This window comes from Colletotrichum chrysophilum (assembly GCF_026319265.1).
Source record: "Colletotrichum chrysophilum strain AFK26 chromosome Unknown scaffold_9, whole genome shotgun sequence".
In the NCBI taxonomy this organism is placed as follows: domain Eukaryota; kingdom Fungi; phylum Ascomycota; class Sordariomycetes; order Glomerellales; family Glomerellaceae; genus Colletotrichum; species Colletotrichum chrysophilum.
The window spans coordinates 390,938-409,088 of record NW_026517296.1 but is presented as its reverse complement, the minus strand read 5'-3'; the positions used below and the strand labels follow the sequence as shown (position 1 = coordinate 409,088).

The 18,151-nt window shown below is 53.2% G+C and overlaps 3 protein-coding genes and 1 non-coding gene across 4 annotated transcripts; 1 reads left to right on the top strand and 3 right to left on the bottom strand.

Annotated features, from left to right (window-relative positions):
* Positions 1 to 846: 846 nt before the first annotated feature.
* COL26b_001972 (uncharacterized protein) lies at positions 847 to 1,597 on the top strand (the record flags this gene model as incomplete). The annotated part of the gene is made up of 3 exons (XM_053174907.1): positions 847 to 995; positions 1,082 to 1,501; positions 1,567 to 1,597. 3 exons carry the CDS (start codon positions 847 to 849, stop codon positions 1,595 to 1,597), a joined length of 600 nt encoding a protein of 199 aa, XP_053041202.1.
* Positions 1,598 to 3,135: 1,538 nt separating this feature from the next.
* On the bottom strand, positions 3,136 to 4,276 carry COL26b_001971 (uncharacterized protein; the record flags this gene model as incomplete). The annotated part of the gene is made up of 2 exons (XM_053174906.1): positions 3,136 to 3,883; positions 3,951 to 4,276. 2 exons carry the CDS (start codon positions 4,274 to 4,276, stop codon positions 3,136 to 3,138), a joined length of 1,074 nt encoding a protein of 357 aa, XP_053041201.1.
* Positions 4,277 to 5,778: 1,502 nt separating this feature from the next.
* Positions 5,779 to 9,350, bottom strand: COL26b_001970 (uncharacterized protein; the record flags this gene model as incomplete). Its single annotated transcript, XM_053174905.1, has 3 exons — positions 5,779 to 8,849; positions 8,903 to 9,033; positions 9,085 to 9,350. The coding sequence occupies 3 exons, from the start codon at positions 9,348 to 9,350 to the stop codon at positions 5,779 to 5,781; spliced, it is 3,468 nt and encodes a 1,155-aa protein (XP_053041200.1).
* Positions 9,351 to 17,485: 8,135 nt separating this feature from the next.
* Positions 17,486 to 17,566, bottom strand: COL26b_001969. Its single transcript has one exon. It is a non-coding gene; the product is annotated as a tRNA-Gly (tRNA).
* Positions 17,567 to 18,151: the final 585 nt, after the last annotated feature.

The following is an 18,151-nucleotide window of genomic DNA, read 5'->3' as shown; positions in this document are numbered from 1 at the left end:
AAGAAAAAGTCACACAGCCACCAACATTGTCTTCAAGTCAGTAGTGGTATCTTGGTATAGAACCCATCATGAATCAGCTAGCAGCAGATCAAGAACAGGTCGATCACGAAGTCGAACTTGTGCCTGAGGACGAGGTAATGATGAAGGGATTGTGATTTGCGACGACGAGAGGAGTATGGCTGATTCTGCTCGCAGGTTTCAGACGAAAATGGGGTGTATACCCTAGTATATTTTACTTCCCAATGCCCTATTCACGCCATGTGTTGCTAACGTCGTTTCCAAACAGAGTCTTGCCTCGTCAACCACTAGCTTAGCCGACTCAATCCGCGACTATGTTTTCGAAAATGGCAGAACATACCATCGCTACAAGGAAGGGAGTAAGAGACTCCTGCCCGTTTCCATTTTCCCGGCGACACTACTCACAGAAACATCTAGAATACAACATGCCAAACGACGAACGTGAGAACGATAGAATGGGTAAGAACTCCCAGCCAAATCTCTCGTTGTGCCACGATTTCGTGACTTAACAAGAGACTCTTTTACAGACATGCAACATCACATGTTCCTCATGACACTCGGCGGGCGTCTGGGTATCTCTCCGCCTTGTCAGCCGGGTGCACATATTCAACGTGCTCTCGACGTAGGCACTGGCACTGGCATTTGGGCCATCCAATATGCAGAAGATCATCCCGAGGTCGAGGTATTTTACACCGATGAATAATCCTAAATCGTACTTTGTCAAGGAGCTAATTTGCATTGTCTTCAGGTGTACGGCGTAGATCTGTCTCCAACCCAGCCAGATTTGTACGGTGAATATGAAGCGAGCAGAAAGAGAAAGACTGACAGATGTTTCTTAGCGTCGTACCAAACGTCAAATTTGAAATTGACGATATCGATGAGGAATGGACCTACTCGCAACCGTTCGACTACGTCCACAGTCGCTTCATGACCTCTAGCGTTTCCAGCTGGAAAGAGTATTTGACAAAGTGCTACGAGTACGCCACCCACGCTCTTGAAGACGTTTTCGACCTTTGACTGCATTTATTCATTGTTGAACATCGCATCACTCACAACATGGCAGTAATCTGGCTCCTGGAGGCTATGTAGAACTCCAAGAGGCCGAGATGGACCCCCAAGCCGATGACGGCTCGTTCCCGCCGGACTGTGCACTCGCCCGTTTCGCTATCCTATTAAAGGAGGCCGCCTCCAAATTTGGCCGCGTCTTCATCGAGCCGCCTAAACTCAAGCCACTGATGGCGGAGGTTGGTTTCGAGGACGTGACCCTTGTCCGATACAAGTGGCCAATCAACGACTGGCCCAAGGACCCCCGATGGAAGGAGCTCGGAGCTTGGAACCTCGAGAACAACCTCGGCGCTGCTGAGAGTCTCGCCATGGCACCGCTCACTAGAGCACATGAGTGGAGCCGTACTGAAGTTGAGGTGTTTCTTACAGAGGTTCGGCAGGACTTGAGAAACAGGGCCATCCACGGATACTTTCCACTGTAAGCTACCATGCACACTCGCGTTGGGAGCTTTCCACAGTGAAGACTGACAGAGCTATCATCAGGTATTTCATCTACGGTCGAAAGCCACTGTAGACGGATGATCTTGCCTAGAGGGAGCACTACTTCCAGTCAGGTCTTGACTCTTGTGCGCACTGCATTCTTCTGCTGCACACGAGTGTGTATTTAAATGGCGCGAGTAGAGACAGAGGATGTGGACGCCTCGCTTGCAATGGATCCAGGCCCGTTCCCTCACTGCATAACACTAATGCAAGCCGCCAGAATTGAGCGAGTAGGATCCGACGGAAAGAGTCCTAATCATGCAGGTTGCCGTTAACTTCACTGCAATTTAATATCGTCCTGAAGGTATGTCCGCTGTGCTAGCTCTCTGGGCCATATTGAATGAGCAAAAGGCGATGCAATTGTTGGGGCCGACATACATACCTACATGTATGTACTTCTATCTTTCTATAAGAACTTGGACGGCTTGTCCACTTCACCCATTCAGGTCTAAACAGATTCCTTACTTGTCTCGCATTTGTTGCTTTCTCTGAAAGATTCGCGTATTTTCTAGCTCTATTAGGATACGCACGAGTGTTTGTTTCTCCACGCCTGGCTGTTAGAGATCTTGATTGCCATTGTCCATCATGGTCATCGCCCCTCAGCGCTATCTCCCGTCTATTGATGCTGTTGTATTCAATATAGGTCCGTCGGAAGATTTCTTTTCAATATGAATTGAGAATAACCAACGAGCTGGATGGTCAAGCGCAATATTCCCTTGAATCGAATCCAACGGCAGTGGATCAAAGCAGATTGTTTGTGGCCAGACTTCAAAATAAATCGCCGATCATCTTTTATATGTCTCTTATCCAAGCCTGCACATCCTTGGCTGTGGAATTGACTGTCAAGACAGTATATTAATCCATGGAGATCATGATTCTTGCTATCGTCAACCACAATGAGTCCAGCTTCTGTCCTTGGACCTTCTGGCTTTCTCACGAGGTGTTTTAATCAGTGTGAGACCGCACACCACGCTTAAGGTAGTCAAAGTCACATCTCTTCATCGGAAATGTGCAGCCCTCCTTGAGTATTATTCTGAATGTCGCGCGGACGACAGCACCGCGGTGAAGTAATCCAAGGGGCAATTCAAAGAGTAATACTCGAACATCGTGCTGCACCTTACAGCCAGCCAGCATCCCTTGATAGTATACTACTGAGACTTCAGGGGTAAATAGCCAGCACAGAAAGGATTGCTGCAGATTAGAGACTGGCTGTCAACCTCAATTCTTTAAATAGGTGGCCCAGCAATGTCAAATGACGATGACATATTGTGAGGCTGTCAAAACATTCCAAGCTCTGTGAAAGTATATGAAAGACGCTTAACCAACATGCGTATGCACCATTCCTTGTCCTGGGCACTTCAGCATCAGCGAAGTACAACCAGGACACTGCCTTCTTCAAAGAGAAAGTCAAAGCATCATAAGAAATGGGCATATTGAGCTTATCCCGAAACTTAAAAGAAGCATAATGCTAAAATATATCCAAACAAGCGAGGGTATATCTTGCAAACAAACAAGTCGCTTCCAAGGGGGGTATCATTTCAAATCCCAACTCCGAGAACAGAACTCAAGAAATCACCTCTCAAACCTCCCGTACCTTTCCTGCTCCTCCTCAACATGCGCCCGATACACCTTCCTCAACTCCTCCAGCCCCGCCTCGTTCTCCCTCTCCCGCTCCCTCATCCTCGCCGCCGCCGGCCCGCTCCCTACCGCATCGATCCCAACCAACGCCTCCGCCTCGATCCGCGACACGAACCGCCCGTCCCGCAGGAACAGCCCCGGGTGGCACCCTACCAGCGCCATGAGCGCGTACGCAACCAGCAGCCCCTCCAGCCCGACGAACAGACCCTCGCCATCCTTCGCGGAGACGCCCCCCGCGTATTCCGCCACCCGGAAGCACAGCCGCCCGAAGAGGACCGCCATCGCCGACGGCACGGCCATCGCGAAGATGCGGAAACGCCGCGGGAGCGGGACGTAGCCCGCGTCGCGGTGGAACGTGGTGTATCCGTACCGGCGGTACGAGAGCGCCGCGCGGACGAGGACGGAGGCGAGCAGGAGTGCGGCGGCGATGAGGGTCGCGAGCTGGAGTGCGAGCCCGGCTGTGACGAGCTTGGCGCCGGCGGGGGTGGGGGTATAAGAGGGCGTTTTTGTGTCGGTGAGGATGGCGGAGGGGGCGCTGCTGAAGCTGAGGGCGAGGCCGGCGAGCTGGAGTGTGAGGGCGAGGAGGTCTGCGGGGAGGAGGAGGGCGGCGTAGAGGCGTGCTGGGAGGATGGAGTGTTCTGTGCCGAGGGTGTGGACCATGGGGCCGAGGGAGACGTAGATGCTGGATGGAGTTTGTTAGCAGCCGGTCATAAGGTAGTCTGAAATATGGGGGAAGGGAGAAAGCCTACCTTGACGTGAGGAAGACAGGGGCGATAGTGAGAAGTGCTTTGCCTTGCATGAAGGGGTACATCGCCCAGGGATCGCTCCAGCCCGCGAGACGGTCCGCCCAGCCGATGACCTCAAGCGCGCATGCCAGTGTGACTAACATGGCGAACGGCACCGTCGCCGAGTGTTTCTGTTGTTGTGTCTGGGAGGCTCGGACTGTGATGGCCGCGTTGGCGATGAGGCAGATTGAGGAGATGGCGATGAAGATGACGGGGGCCTCTTGGCTGGGCCGGTAGCCGTAGGGAGACGTCGAGACGGAACATGTTGTTAGGGCGCAGGGCTGTGACATGTTTGCGACCTTGCAGTTTGTCGTCTATTAGGATGTTGTGATATGACACAACGAGGAGGCGTGATCAAGATGGTAGTGAGATGGCATTCGAAGAGGCGACTCGGTGGTCAGACAAAAGACTGGAGAAGGGTTGCACTCGTGCTGTCTCTATATTGGATGCCTAGTAGTCTTTATACGCTCGCGACATCGAGGCTTCGACAGAATGCCCGTACCAGACCGTTGGGAAAATCATCGTGGCCGTGTCTCCCTGACCGTCGCCGACCCGATCCCGCGGTACGTTGGTTGGGTGCTATTGTTAGAAACAACGGAAATGCAGTGAGCAAAAAGAGACAGATTCCTGCGGGGGAAAACACACTGGAAGGAAGTGGCAGTGGCAGCAGATCCCTACACCCCCGGCGCCGGGCGTGCTGCGCAAAAATAGTGGGGACCCGGCCGGGCATGCTCGCCGGGGCGTCGTCTCTGGCTTTAGGCACCCGGCAATCGGACCTAAGTATTAATGGAGCATCTCTCTGTAGCCTTTGTATCCACATCTTCGCAATTTGAGACCCGGAGCCAGTCTCCTCTTTCACGAAGCTTGAAATGAACGTCTTTCTGGGTCATAATGGCAGCCTGGGCTAGCCCCAGCAATTAAGCTTATTCAGGTGTTTTCCCAACACGTTGCCCCCTGTTCGTTGCAAATAGCGGCTGCCTACAGCGGAGTAGGGACAAGCACCAACAATACATTGGGAGCTTGCTGCGGCGCGGCACAATCACCTTGGCGTCTGTCTGTCTGTCTCTCTCTTCCTCTTCCCCGCGCCAATGCTGCTTACCGCCTGTCGCGCTCAGCCTCCTAGCCGGATTCCCAAACCTCTCATTCGCTTGACCGGCCCCGGGGAGATGAAAAATGTTTGTTGGTTGGTCTTTCTCACGCGCAGCACTGCCTGCTTCTGTGTTCCCGCGAACGGCGGCAAAACTGCACTTTTCTTTTTATTCTTATCTGCGGTGTGCCGGTTGCTTGGTTTTCGGTCTATCAGCTTGAGGGATGCTTGACCGAGAGGGCCCGACGTCATCCTTGTTGGTTCGCTCACATGGTGAGCGGCTTCCGACACTTGCTGCCTTGCTATCGCCAAAGTGCGCAGTCATCGTCGTTGTTAAAGCCTCCTCCACCGCGCGGGCATTCAGTCTCGTCGCTTGCGACAGGACCAAGTTCACAGGTAATGGCGGTGAGATGGGAGTATATCTTTGAAAACATTATAATTATGTACTATTGAAGATTGCCAAGGCCGGCTAAAGTCGTGGAGGAGATTTACCCATCCTCGGTTTTCCATAGTCATGAGTATCTGTATTCCTCCCCAAATTCCTTTTCATAAACGAAGGTGTTCATCCAAGGCGCAAAAGCGCCACCCAATAAATCTCTACTCCGAAGCATAGTTCGCTTGAAATCAAAAAAAGAGGTATCTGGCACTAATCTAAAGTCTTAAGAAGGGAAGGGACGGACAGAACTGCCCGGTGTAATGACGGGTTTACACGCCGGGGCGGGTGAACATAGAGCCTTGGGGCCAGTTGCCCAGACCGGCGGGGTCACCACCGATGCGGACGTAGACGCCGATGCCTGGCATGCCGTTGTCGATGACGAAGAACTGGTACCAACCCGGAGGCGCGACACCGGCGTTGGGCGGCGCGGTGACAGTGCAGCTCAAGGCGCCGCACGAGACGGCAGGGAAGATTGTGCGGGCGCCCATGGAGTTACCGTGGGTCGAGGACACGGCACCGAGAAGGGAAACCTTGATTACGCCGTTGGGCTGGTGTCCAAGGGAGAAAGTGACAGTTTGACCATACGTCCAGTCGGTGTTGGTAACATTGAACGTCGGGCGCGGCTTGCCGCTCAGGAGGTACGGAGGGCTGAACTTCTCGACGCGATACTCCTGAGGGTTGACGCCATCTTCAGGGTCGGAACCACTGACCAGAACACTGCCGTCAAGCAGGGTGATGGACTCGGAGTGGTAGAGACGGGAGATGGTGGTGTTGGCCATGACTGTGATGCGCGAGCCGACAGGCTTCTCGGGGTCGTACAGGAGGGCCATGTGGTTGGGGAAAGCAGCCAGGCCGAAGCCGGCGACACCTTGCATGGCACCGTTGTTGATCAGGTAAGTGCCGTCAGGAAGAGGCGCGATGCAAGACATGACACGGCGGGTGGGCATGCGCTCAATTGTCCAGGTTGGGTTGGTGGCCTCGGGCTGGATGGTGACACAGTTGTCCAGGACAATGTTGGCGCCAGCTCCAGAGCCACCGCAGATGAGGATGCCGAGCGGATCAGTGTAAGGAGCCTTCTGAGGCAGGAGGACAGCCGTGCCCTCAAGAGGATAGGAACGTCCTCCCAGAGGATTGTTGACCGAGCCTGGAATCTGGGGCAACAGAGTCTTGGTGGCGAAGGTGTTTCTGTCCAAGATTCTGGCCTCGTTCCAGTAGGCGACAAAGATGTCCTGGCTGGGCAGAACGGCGACGAATGGGTACAAGTTGTTGGGGTCGCTCTTCTGAAGCCAGTCCATGTAGAGAGGAGCAGTGCCCGTGTAGGGCAAGACCTCAATCGTAGGAACAGCTGCGCCGTTGGAACCTTCCTCGCCTCCAATAACCATGATGGAGCCGTTGGCCATGACGAGAGCGGACGGGTACCAGCGACCTTGCTGAAGCTTGAGAGAAGGGTCCTCCTGCCAGTCCGTGGTACCGTTCACGCCGGGAGATCCACTGGGGTTGTAGAGACGAACACCATAGGTAGAATCACCGGACCAACCTCCAATGTTCAACTGGCGACCGTTCTTGTCGGGGAGCGTGAGCCCGGCAGAGCAGAAGATATCCGTCTTGACGTGCATTTCTCTCCAGGCCTTGTTCAGATCGGGAGCCAGAACGGGGTCCAGCTCGTATGCGCCAGTCGAGTTGGGCGGGCCAGTTCCCCACTTCTCAAGGAAGGTGACCTTGCCTTTGATAGTCTCCATGGTCATCAAAGGAATGCACTTGCCGCCGATGAACAGATCGTAGCTTCCAGCATCATTGCCTGTGGCATAGGTCCAGTTGTACAGAGCCGGGCCGGTCCAGAAGTAAGTCGACATGACAGCGAGACCACCGCAAATGCCAGTAGCATTGCCGGCGCAGGAGATACTGCAACGAGATTCATCGACGAAGGTGGCACCGGCTGTTACAATGTTGGCAGGATCACCGCAGTAGCACTCCTGGCCGTATTCAAGACCAGCTGCCATGTAGCCGAATTTGGCGCATGCGTCCAAGCACAAACCAGCCGTCATAGTACCAGCAAAGATGGTCTGCGTGGCAAAGGTTCGCTTGTTGTTGACGTTGTCCGTGACGCACCCTTCGTAGGTCCAAGAACCGTTGAGTCCACTGCGCTGAGGAGCCGGAGGTGCGTACGTCTGGGGAGTGCCCTTTGAGTAAATCGTCATGCGGTTGCCGCCTCCGCACATCTGGGCAGAGTTGCCGCCACAGGGAGTGTTGCAGCTGGTCTGGTCAGAGGCGACAACACCGCCACCGTAGATGGCGTTACCGCAGAAGCATTGAGTGTGATACTCGGAGCCAGAAACCGTATAGCCGTTGGCCGCGCAGTAGTTGACGCAGGACTGGACAGTCATTTTTGGGTCATCAGCAGCTTGGACGGGAAGGATACGGCCATTGGCGTTATCCACCCAGCAGCCCTGGTTCGTCCACCCAGCAGGGAAGCCGGTAGATGAGGGAGACGCCGTAGATGATGTTGCGGCGGTCGCCGATCCACTAGCGGACGAAGTCGACAATCCGACAGTCGACGAGGAAGAGACGGACTGCTTGGCGGTGCCGATTGTGTACACGGAAAGGCGGTTGCCATTACCACAGTACTGGAACTTGTTGCCGGAGCAGGTCATGGAGCAGTCGCTCGAAGGGGCGATTGCGGAACCAGCGGAGAAGGTATTTCCACACCAGCACTCACGAGACCACTCCAAGCCTGCAAAAGTGTAACCAGCACCACCACAGAAAGCTACGCACTTCTCTATGGTCATGGCATCGTCGCCGAAGTTGGTTGAAGGGAGGGCGCGAGCGTTGGTGGCCTCGGTCTGGCATCCGTAGTAGTTCCAGTTGCCGACGGTCGCTGGTTGGCTAGGGCCGGTGGGTGTAGGGGTAGCAGAGCTGATGCTGCTGCTCGAGGAGCTGATCACCGAGGTCGCGCTGGTGAGGGAGCTCACGAATGAGGAGCTAGAGCTGCTGATGATCGCAGCGGCGGTCAAACTGCTACTGGCCGAAGTGCTGGACACAGCAGAGCTGCTGCTAGTAGGAATGATGGTGCTGCTGGAAGAGAAAACAGAGCTGGAGCTGGAGCTGGAGCTGGACCTAACAGTGGAGCTGCTGGAAGAAGCGATCGAACTCGAGCTAGACGTCGAGGAGCTAGTCGGCGCCGCGCTTGATGTGGAAGATGGCAAGGGCAGGTACGAATGCTTGTAGTCATAGACGTTCAAGCGGTTGGGGCCACCGCAATACTCAGAAGAGTTACCGTTGCAAACCATGTTGCAGCCATCAACAACGGAAGCACCGCCATTTACAGGACTGTTACCGCAGTCTAAAACGCATTGTTAGGAAAATGTCATGACGACGAACATGACAAGAACTTACAGCACTCGCCGGCGTACTCAACACCCGCAAGGATGAAACCGAGGTTCTGGCAAGCGGCAGTGCACTTGGCAACAGTCATGGCGCCTGTGACGCCAACAGCATTCGTGAGCGCGCGGCCACCTGTACCCTCGCTGTTACGATGTTAGCCTCAAGTTGTGGTGGGCAAAGCAATGTTGACTCACGAATAGCATCCGATGGAAGACCAATCACCAGGGCCAGGGTTGACCGAAGGCCCAACAATGAGGGAGGTATGGTAGAGCGTGAGACGATTGGGACCACCGCAAGGCTGGGTTGCGTTTCCATTGCAAGGGGTGGTGCAGTCGGCGTCGGCGGCCTGAATGCCGTTCTTGGCCAGAGAATTGCCGCAGTAACATTCGCCATAGTACTCGGTTCCGGCGTAGGCGAAGCCCTTGCTGAAGCAGAATTGCGTGCATAGCTCGTTCGTCATCGTGTTGCCGTTGGTAGTGGCATCGCTGATAGTTCGGCCAACATCGCTAGATCCCAGTCAGTAAGTCGCTCTGGTTCAACAGACAGGTCCCGTACACATAGCAACCCTGAAGTTGGTATCCATTTGACGTGGTTGGGGGAGCTTGGAGGGCTCGCTTGTGGAGGCCCGGGGAATAAGCCGCAGCATTTGCAAGAGAGAACGTGGAAGCAATAACGAATGTCAACTGTGAGGCCCTCATGGTAACAAGTGTGTGCCAAGAGGCAGAAACCAACACAAAAGCAAGTAAAAGAGTGTAAAGGAGTGGGTGGTGAGGTGGAAGAGAACAATTCGTGATGGTTCGGGAACCATGAAGCTATATATTCTCTCGACTCAAAGCGCAGGCGAACCTGAAGTGACGGGAGGCCAAAGCGAACATAGAGAAGCATTAGACGCGGATAGACCTAACTAGGCTCCGGCCGTGACCTCCCACTTGGGAGATATGATCTCCTCCATCGTACACTAGGGGGCAACGAGAGAAGTCCATTGGGAGAGGGGCCATGGGCGGGACTAGAGGATGCCATGCTCGCATGGGGCTTGCTAAGAAACCAGCAAGGCTAGCCGGGCGAGCTAGGCGACCACGAATTGCGCTTGCAAGGCGTGGTGTGTAAAGAAAATCAATGGGCGAGACGCGGGTACTTCGTCCCTCGCATGGCTACCGTGGTGTGGGAAGGGCTTGGGATGGGATAGATGGGTGAGACGGCGAGGCTTGGGCTGAGAGCGAGACAAGAACCGATGCTGGCCAACGGCCTGGGGTGAGCTGAAGTTGGAAGATGGTTCTCCGGACAGAAAACGAACATGTCTGGGCGCTAAACCATTAATAGCACCCCATCTCTTTGTGCCAGAGCCCTACCCCAAGGCCCCGTCAGCCGCCGTTGAGCGTTGTTAGGGGTGCCGTTGTGCCGTTGTCGCCCTCAGCCTGAACTTGACCATCAGCATAGTATGTCTCTTTCACTCAGCTCAAGTGAACCGTATCGTGAAGCTGCCCAGCAACACGAGAAGCCACACCACTTGAGAGATCAAGGCCCAACCGGGAGGCCGGGTTCCGCAGGCGAGCGCGAAAAGACGAAGAACCGCCGGGCTTCGGCCCAGTTCATCATTCGAATGATTGCCACGCGCATGTGGAAATTGGCAAACAAAGTAGGAAGCGGCAGTGAGAGATGGGAAAGGAGGTCAGAATTTGGTGGTGTGCACGTCTCTCTTTTCCTGTGCGTGTTTTCTCCAAGATCCAATGCCATCGCCCTCTGGGGATCAGGGTCGAGCATAAGTGGGGCGCTCCCTACAGGGGGGTGCATATGTACGTACCCGATAGCTTATCCATTTCTCTATCTGGTAAGCTTAGTTTTGGCCCAGGGTCAGGGAGCAGGGGTCAAGGGACGACTCGACCATCTCTTCCCATATTGCCATTGTCGTTGCCATTCTTGGTTGTTCTCTCTGCTAAGCGCTCTGGGGTAAAGTTGCCATCTTGCCGAGTAATGCCGACAAGAAACCCCGGGTGCTCTGCGAGAAGGCGCATGAGCACGAGGCTTGGGCTTCGGAGAAGATCTGCGGTAAACAGAGGTGTTTTGGGCGCCTAGGTGTTCCCTACAGACCGGGTAATCCGGTTCCAGTTCTTCGGTACTGACGACGGCGTGCGCACCCAGGCCGCGTTCTTTCGTGATCACCGTCTATCGATGGCTAGATCGAGGTGCTGGGTCACATCCATGCTACCGAAGACGACATCCTGAGGCGCCGAAAATAGTCTTGCAGTACACCCACATCACCCATAGTAGGTATATGTTGGTGGCGAGTATATCGATTCTCTTCCGACAATGTATTGCTGTCGCTGTCTCAAGCGCCTCGGAAGGATGGCGTTTCTGCCCGTCAGTCCGTCTCTTGGCATTCGATACTGTGGACAGCAAGACCGTCAGCCAGAATCATAGAGACTTCACGAAATACCATGACAACCCCAGGTCTTGGCTAAGGTCTTGGGAGTACGGATTCGTACCTGCCAAGAAACGTCAACCTCTTCTCGTTCCCCCGGGAATGAGAAAGAGGCAGAGTGCAGCCGTGCTGTGCTAAGAGCCGATACCCGGCGAGCCATCGTCCAGTTGCAGTATCGCGCAAGGCCAATGCTGTTTGTCAGCTGCTGCCAGTGAGGAAGGATACGAGAAAGTGACACTGGAGAGATGGGACGAGTCAAGAGAAGTCGACTCCATCTTGCGTTTCTTTGACAGGGGACCTGCAGGCGGCAGGGGCCGACGCACAAGATCACTGGTGATCCGTGTGCTCCGCGTTCCCCTGCATGGCCCCACTCTGCAGTCAGCACGTACAGCTTCAGACTAGTCCCAATCGGGAACCATAACAGGGGCGGCAAACTCGGGTCGTGTGTTCATGCTCTTTCTCTTTCCTCTTCTCGCATTCGTCAGCTCACCAAATGACTTCCTTCCGCCTCAGTTGCCTTCTCGGACCTGACTTATCTTAATCGAGGTAGGAAGGCTCCACCTGACACTCAAACGACTAGCGCATCCTCCTTCTCTCTGGAGAGCTCACCATTTTTCTCCTTCGCAGGCTTCGTCACTCAGCTCCCTCCCACGCCTTACCATTGACAAGAAGATGGCGTAACCGAGTCCCAAGAATCTCACGGTTTCAATCCATTGATTATGGCTTCAGAAAACTTTCTGTCTCTCTGTCAACGCTTCAGCCCATTCAAAGATGACAGGCATCGTGGCAGCGCAACGTGTCGTGTCATCCTAGTCAGCCTTAGGGAAAGCCCTCGTTCTTGATCACCACCGATCTGTTGTGCGATGCTGCACACGGCTACACATGGAATTGCTTATTCTCCGTCTATCACAAGGACGAACAAGTGGTCTGCTCTCTTCGGCGGAATCGCCAATACTTGCCCCCCCCCTTTGGGACCCGAAAACCCCTGATCCCAGCTACGGCTGAGCATGGAGCTACCGATCTGAACCTGTGATGCTGCAGAACAACCTGCCAGGCATCCAGGTCTGGCCTCCGCACTAACTGGGCCTCATCTGAGCGTTCACTCGGCCGGAACTGGGCCTCCATTTCCGCTTTCCTTGCCTGGCCATCTCCCGGCAAGTCGGGACATCAAATGTCGACGACTCGGCATCCTCTGGATATTCCTTGTCAGATACAATCCTCACCGATACAACCTTATCGCACGGTCTATTTTCATCTCAGAATCGACCGACGGGTCGCTTCTTGATGCTTCGCCACTTCCTCCCGATAATGGAAACAACCATCGTGAACAAGCCAGGAGGGGCTGCCCCCCTGCGTCGCCCTTCTCGAAGGAGAGCGCCCAACAAGCAACTGTGCCGGATGGATCTCGCTGTGGTGCCCATATCGATAAGGGGTTGCAAAGGAGACCAACAACTTGGTTGCCCCTCTCATGGCCGCGAAGCCTCAGCAGCCACTTTATTAGTCAAACGGCCAAGCCATCGTGGCTTGTCTAAAACAGACGTTAACTCTATTTGAACCGACTAGCAGTCCAGCTCCCTCAATAGCGCAGCCATTCTGCCAACCTGGAGCAAACATCGCTGCTTGCCCACGGCAAACTCTGGCCAGTCGGAAGTTGCGTTCTGCGTTGCCTTCACGATACAAGCGCGTACCCTGCCCTTCGGCTAACCATCGCCACCCCTACTAATTGTCCCCGCCTATCCTTGGGCTGTCTTGGGGGTAACAAGGTGGACTTGTCGCCAAGTCGGCCAACGTTGTGCCAGGATACTGTCAGACGCGCATTAGTCGAGCTCTCGAAGCCGCGACCAGTCATTTGGCTACCAAACTCCATCCAGCATCTTGTCTTATGACGCCTTCCGGCAGCATGAGATCTGCCGAATCTCACGCTCTCTTGCTGACTGCGAGACACACCATCACTGCTCCTGATGTAGTACGCTGACATCATGCAACCGCGGGCGTCAAACCAGGGACATATCCAGAATCAGCCGTACCTAGTTGCTGCCTATCGAGCCACCTTAACACTTACAGCACCTTCCAGCTACCCTCTTAGCGCACAATGATAACCACACAGTTCAGTCCGGGGTCCTTCACATTCGATCCCCGACCCCGCAACTGTCGTGATTGTTTCTTCCTAGCTCTTGGTCAAGGCCGAGTTCACAACGACAGCTTAAGCACCATCGGTCTACCTAGTCTTCCAGCTCTCAACTTTTTGCCGCATCCCAATGGTATGGAAAGCACATGGCGCCGGCCAACCTAAGTGGCCAACGCCACTGCGCGGTTCAAATTAAGGACTAATATAGCCCTCACCAGCGCCCATTAGCAAGGGGCGAGCTCTTCGCAAGCCAACGTTCTATTTCTTGGGTTCTAGGCTGCAGCCGCTGGTTGCCGAGCCGTAGACTCATATTCTCTAAGCAGCGTGCTTATCTTGTCAGGGGTTAGCGCCTAGTGTCCGACACTAAAGTACCCTGAAGAGCACGGCACGTTCAACGCATCCCACAGAAACCCTGAAGCACTCGTTTCCAAGACGGCGGTCTTCAGTTACGTTGCTTTTCCTTTTTGGGATACGCAGGATTCTGCAGCCATTTGGCTTCTGCTATGTCTAGGGCTCGGAAAGGCCTCTTATCTTGACTGATCGGAGCTGTAGGCAACGGGAATGTGATCCTGCCGTTCGAGCTCGGCTTCTAGATGAGAAACAGTTCTCGTTTGCCGCAGGAAACAACGTTAGCCCAAACCATAGTCTCTTTGCTTCTATTCGTATCCTTTGGTCGGGGCCCTGCACCTCTGGATCGGACGCTCCGACTTTCACGGCTCTTGAGGCAAAGACCAAGACCTTGACAGCAGTGAATGGCTCAATGCTAGATGCCATATGGGTAAGCAGCCTGACAGCCGCCTTGGCAAATAGACGGGTTTGCTCCACTCCGAGTCACTATCGTCAGAGGCACAGACTGGAAAGCTGGCGTGTACACTCTACCGTTGCTCCTGGGCTGCTGGTTCGTGCACATCTATATGACTGCCGAGGGCACGCAGACCACAGACAGCCTGCCGTCTAGCGATTCTCAATCTGGCCCATTCCGTTCACACACCCCTTGTTCTTGCCAATGGCACCCCTTAGTGGCCGCTCATCTCATCTCCACATTCCCAATCTCTCGGAGATGGCTTTCCAACTTCATTGGGCTGAGTTCACAGCCACATCCATAGATGAGGATTGCGCACGTTGCGCAAGCCGCTTGGCATCCACGTCGTCGCGCAGAAACCTCTTGGCCATGCAGCCTCTTGCCAAGTGACTCGACCGGTGTCGTTCTTGGCTCTCAACATGTGAGGTTCTGGTGATACCAAGCTTTGTGGCAGCTGCACCACCATCGCCCAGAAGGTAGACACTCTCTTTTCAGCCCACGAGAATATTTACGTCAGACTTTTTAATACAAGGCTTAGGCTGGTGTGCATGTGATCCGCCACGGTGAGGGGAGCTGTACGCAGCTTGGCGGCGCGTCGAGCTTAAAGGGCGTGATGCCCGCCGACCTGTGGTTGGATGGTCAGCTGGTGTTACCTCGGAGAAGAGTCCAGCTGAGTCAATGGAATACGTCTTGTCTTATGTTGAAGTTCCGAGAGTCACTATCGGGTCAATTTTGCGGTCACGGGGTTCATCGGCCGGTGGTGGTTGTGCGACAAGGGAAGTTAAATGGACGACATCCTTGCGACGACTGGATGTTGGTCGATGTATCTTCAACCAGGCAGGAATCATGATCGGAAAGGAGGCAGCGCCGGCTAGACCGCTCACTACAGAGAAGCAGATGGCGTTCGCATCACTTCGGCCCCAAAGGTGTGATGGCACATTTCCATTCAGACCTCGATATTTCTGGCTCGGATGTGCCACCAGGCCTGACCAACGAGCCGCTCGTATCGGCGCCCGTGTCTCGGCCAAACCCACCGGTCAACCAACCCCTGGTTTCTGACCTAAAGATTCCTCGCACTCGACACAAAGTACCCAAAGTGGATTTCTCTCAATAGCTTCAGGAAGATCAGAAGGTTATGAGATCTGAGCTTTGGTGACCGACGTCTGCCCATACCCCTTGCGTCTGCCATAAGTAAGGGATGAGATGGCGAGGCTCTGTACGTCGTGAGACAACGCCCGTCAGTCGTTGATCCCTGCGTCGGTTTAACGGTATGAGTCAGATAGCGGGAGCGATCTCAATGTTAAATTCAACTTGCTTTTTGCACGATTTTCATGAAGAGAAAAGGGAGTTAGTCGTTTCTCTTCGTTGTAGGATGTTCTCTAGATCGCCAGGGAGTTCAGAATGAATCTGGCTGCTGACCACGTCAAGGTGAGTGATTGTTCGGGAAATCATGTATACGAGAAATCACCCTATCCTTTTTAAGAAGTCAGCCTCTTGCATGGTTGACATAAGGTCCAGGATGTGTGGATGTCTAGTCCTATTTGCGTTGCCTCACTCAAAGGCCATGATATCAATCACCCAGCGACATTTGCAGGTGAACTGAATCTCGTTGACATGAAGGATACCGGTATTGAAACATCCGTCTCACTTGCGCAGCTCTGTCGTCGGCTGAGTATTACTTAGCACACGACATATCCCCGGCGTTGAAACCGGACATAGAGCCACCGTCTTTACTTGAGTTTGCCTGGGCACCGAGCACACTTGGCTAGAACATCGCAGGAATAGGCATGAAGGCACCCGGAACTGGTACATTGGCGTATCAAATTCTTTTCGCGAGTAGTGAATTCTACAACCTAACTAGTAACGATTTGTCGTTTTTCAACACCCACCCACACTCTCTCTCCATTTCACTATGATTTCCAACTCCTCGGTCTCTGTGGTGCATAAAGACGGTCATTGTGCCTGAGCCAGCTTGTGAGGCAATTGATTGCGTCTTCCTCCGTGACTTCTGATTTGCAGGGGGGAACCCAAGAGTTGCGCGACTGTTCGTGAAATGGTAGCGCCCGTAAACTGGAAAAACCCTCTCACCTGCGTTTCGAGTCGTAGCCATACTACTTGGCTCTGATGCTTTGTATGCCTGGGAAGCTATTCCTTCAGAATACTGCCAAAACAAGAGACCATATCACCTCTACGAGGCCAAGTGGTGTCATAACGTGTCTGCAAATTACGGGATCCAAACCATAAGACATGTCTTTGATTCCAAAAGATAACCGTTGCTACTATTGCGTCAACAATTGTCTTACAGATGTTAGCTTCCAGTAACTGATGCCAATTTTATACGTTTACACGGAGCAGTATGACGTGCAAGGTTTGGAGTCGTCAGTCTCGAGTCTGACGGGATAGAGGCTAAACATTAAGACTGTTTCAAGATAGGACACAAATATAAAAAAGGATCATCTAGTCAATCTCTTGCCAAACGACGCAATTCAAGCTACCTTTTCAAAGGCTGAACTGTGTCTTGCTTTGTGGAAGTTGAGCTTTACTAACCCAGTCCTCTACAAGTCCCATGCCAGTGACATATACTCCAATTCCGCATAAGATATTTTCTGGATAAAGAGCTGTGATATTAGTAGTATACATCCCGAATGCTACGGGAAGAAGGAAAGCCAACAGGGAAGGCGGCGTGCTTCATCTACTTTTGTTTCCCACTGAAGACAGTTCTTGTGAAACTTTTCATAAGTGTAAGCAAGAAGAACTGAATGAGACATAGTGTTCACAGAACAGAACACAAGTCGATTGGCGCTCTGTCAAATTCACCACACTAATGCTACATGATTTATACTTGGTGTTCTGTATTTGTGTTCTGATCTTTGGATCGCACTTATTCAGTAAGCAAGCGCGTTCATAGATGTTACTTTTACTCTGAACACGTCGGCATCTGCAATACTAGTAACAAGAAGTTATGGATGAATCAGGTCAGTTGCTATGTTGTTTGTTCGCAGGATTACATCTTCAGCAAAACGTTCCCAAAGCTTTTCGCTTCAACTATTGTGTTGTAGCGACATAGCAAAAGATTTGTCTCTTTGAAGGTCACCTGCGAACGGCGTCTTTGCTGAGCAACTCACTCAGAATAGCTTAAAATATGATATTCTAGCAATCTCGCTCTCACCAGTGTTATGTTTCTGCGAAGCAAGTACTAAAAAAGTAACTCGTGCTCTGAAAACGTTGTGTAACGGAGCAAAAGATTGCGCCGAGGGGGAATCGAACCCCCGGCTCCCCGACGCTGCTGGATGGCAACGGAGAATTTTACCACTAAACCATCGGCGCTTGTGGGTGTTAAACCTGCTATCTTTGTCATACAGGTGACAACCATTCGCACTTCCAGCGCCTCACAGATCTCCAGTGATGTTCTTGAGACGCACAGGAAGCACAATTGGGCTGGACACCAAGTGATGATGATCAAAGTTCCGGATTTGAAGCAATTGGCCAAAACGCAGTATGCTTGCAACATGGACAATGGGAGTGCCCTGTTCTGAACGGGGCATCAGCATCTGCAAGCCGCAAGCGAAAAGTGACATCCACTGAGGCCAAACTCCGCGACAACCCCACCAACTACAACCGTTCTACAGCGAAACATAGCCCATGCAATAATCTAATGATGCAACGAGCAATCCTCTCAATTTCCCCCCAATGTGGCTTGGTTCTGCATGACGATATGACTGTATTGCAGCAGTTGAGTCAAATATGTCGTTCAATTGGAATTAGCGGCAAAGAAGCGCAGCAGAAACGTGCGGCCGAGGGTCCATGCAAGTTCCATGGTGACTCATAGTGACTGGCCTGGCCGTTTACGGCTCCTCCTGCTTGTTTTGTCAGCCTTACAGCGGCCACAGCGAATACTTGCCACACTCCTGC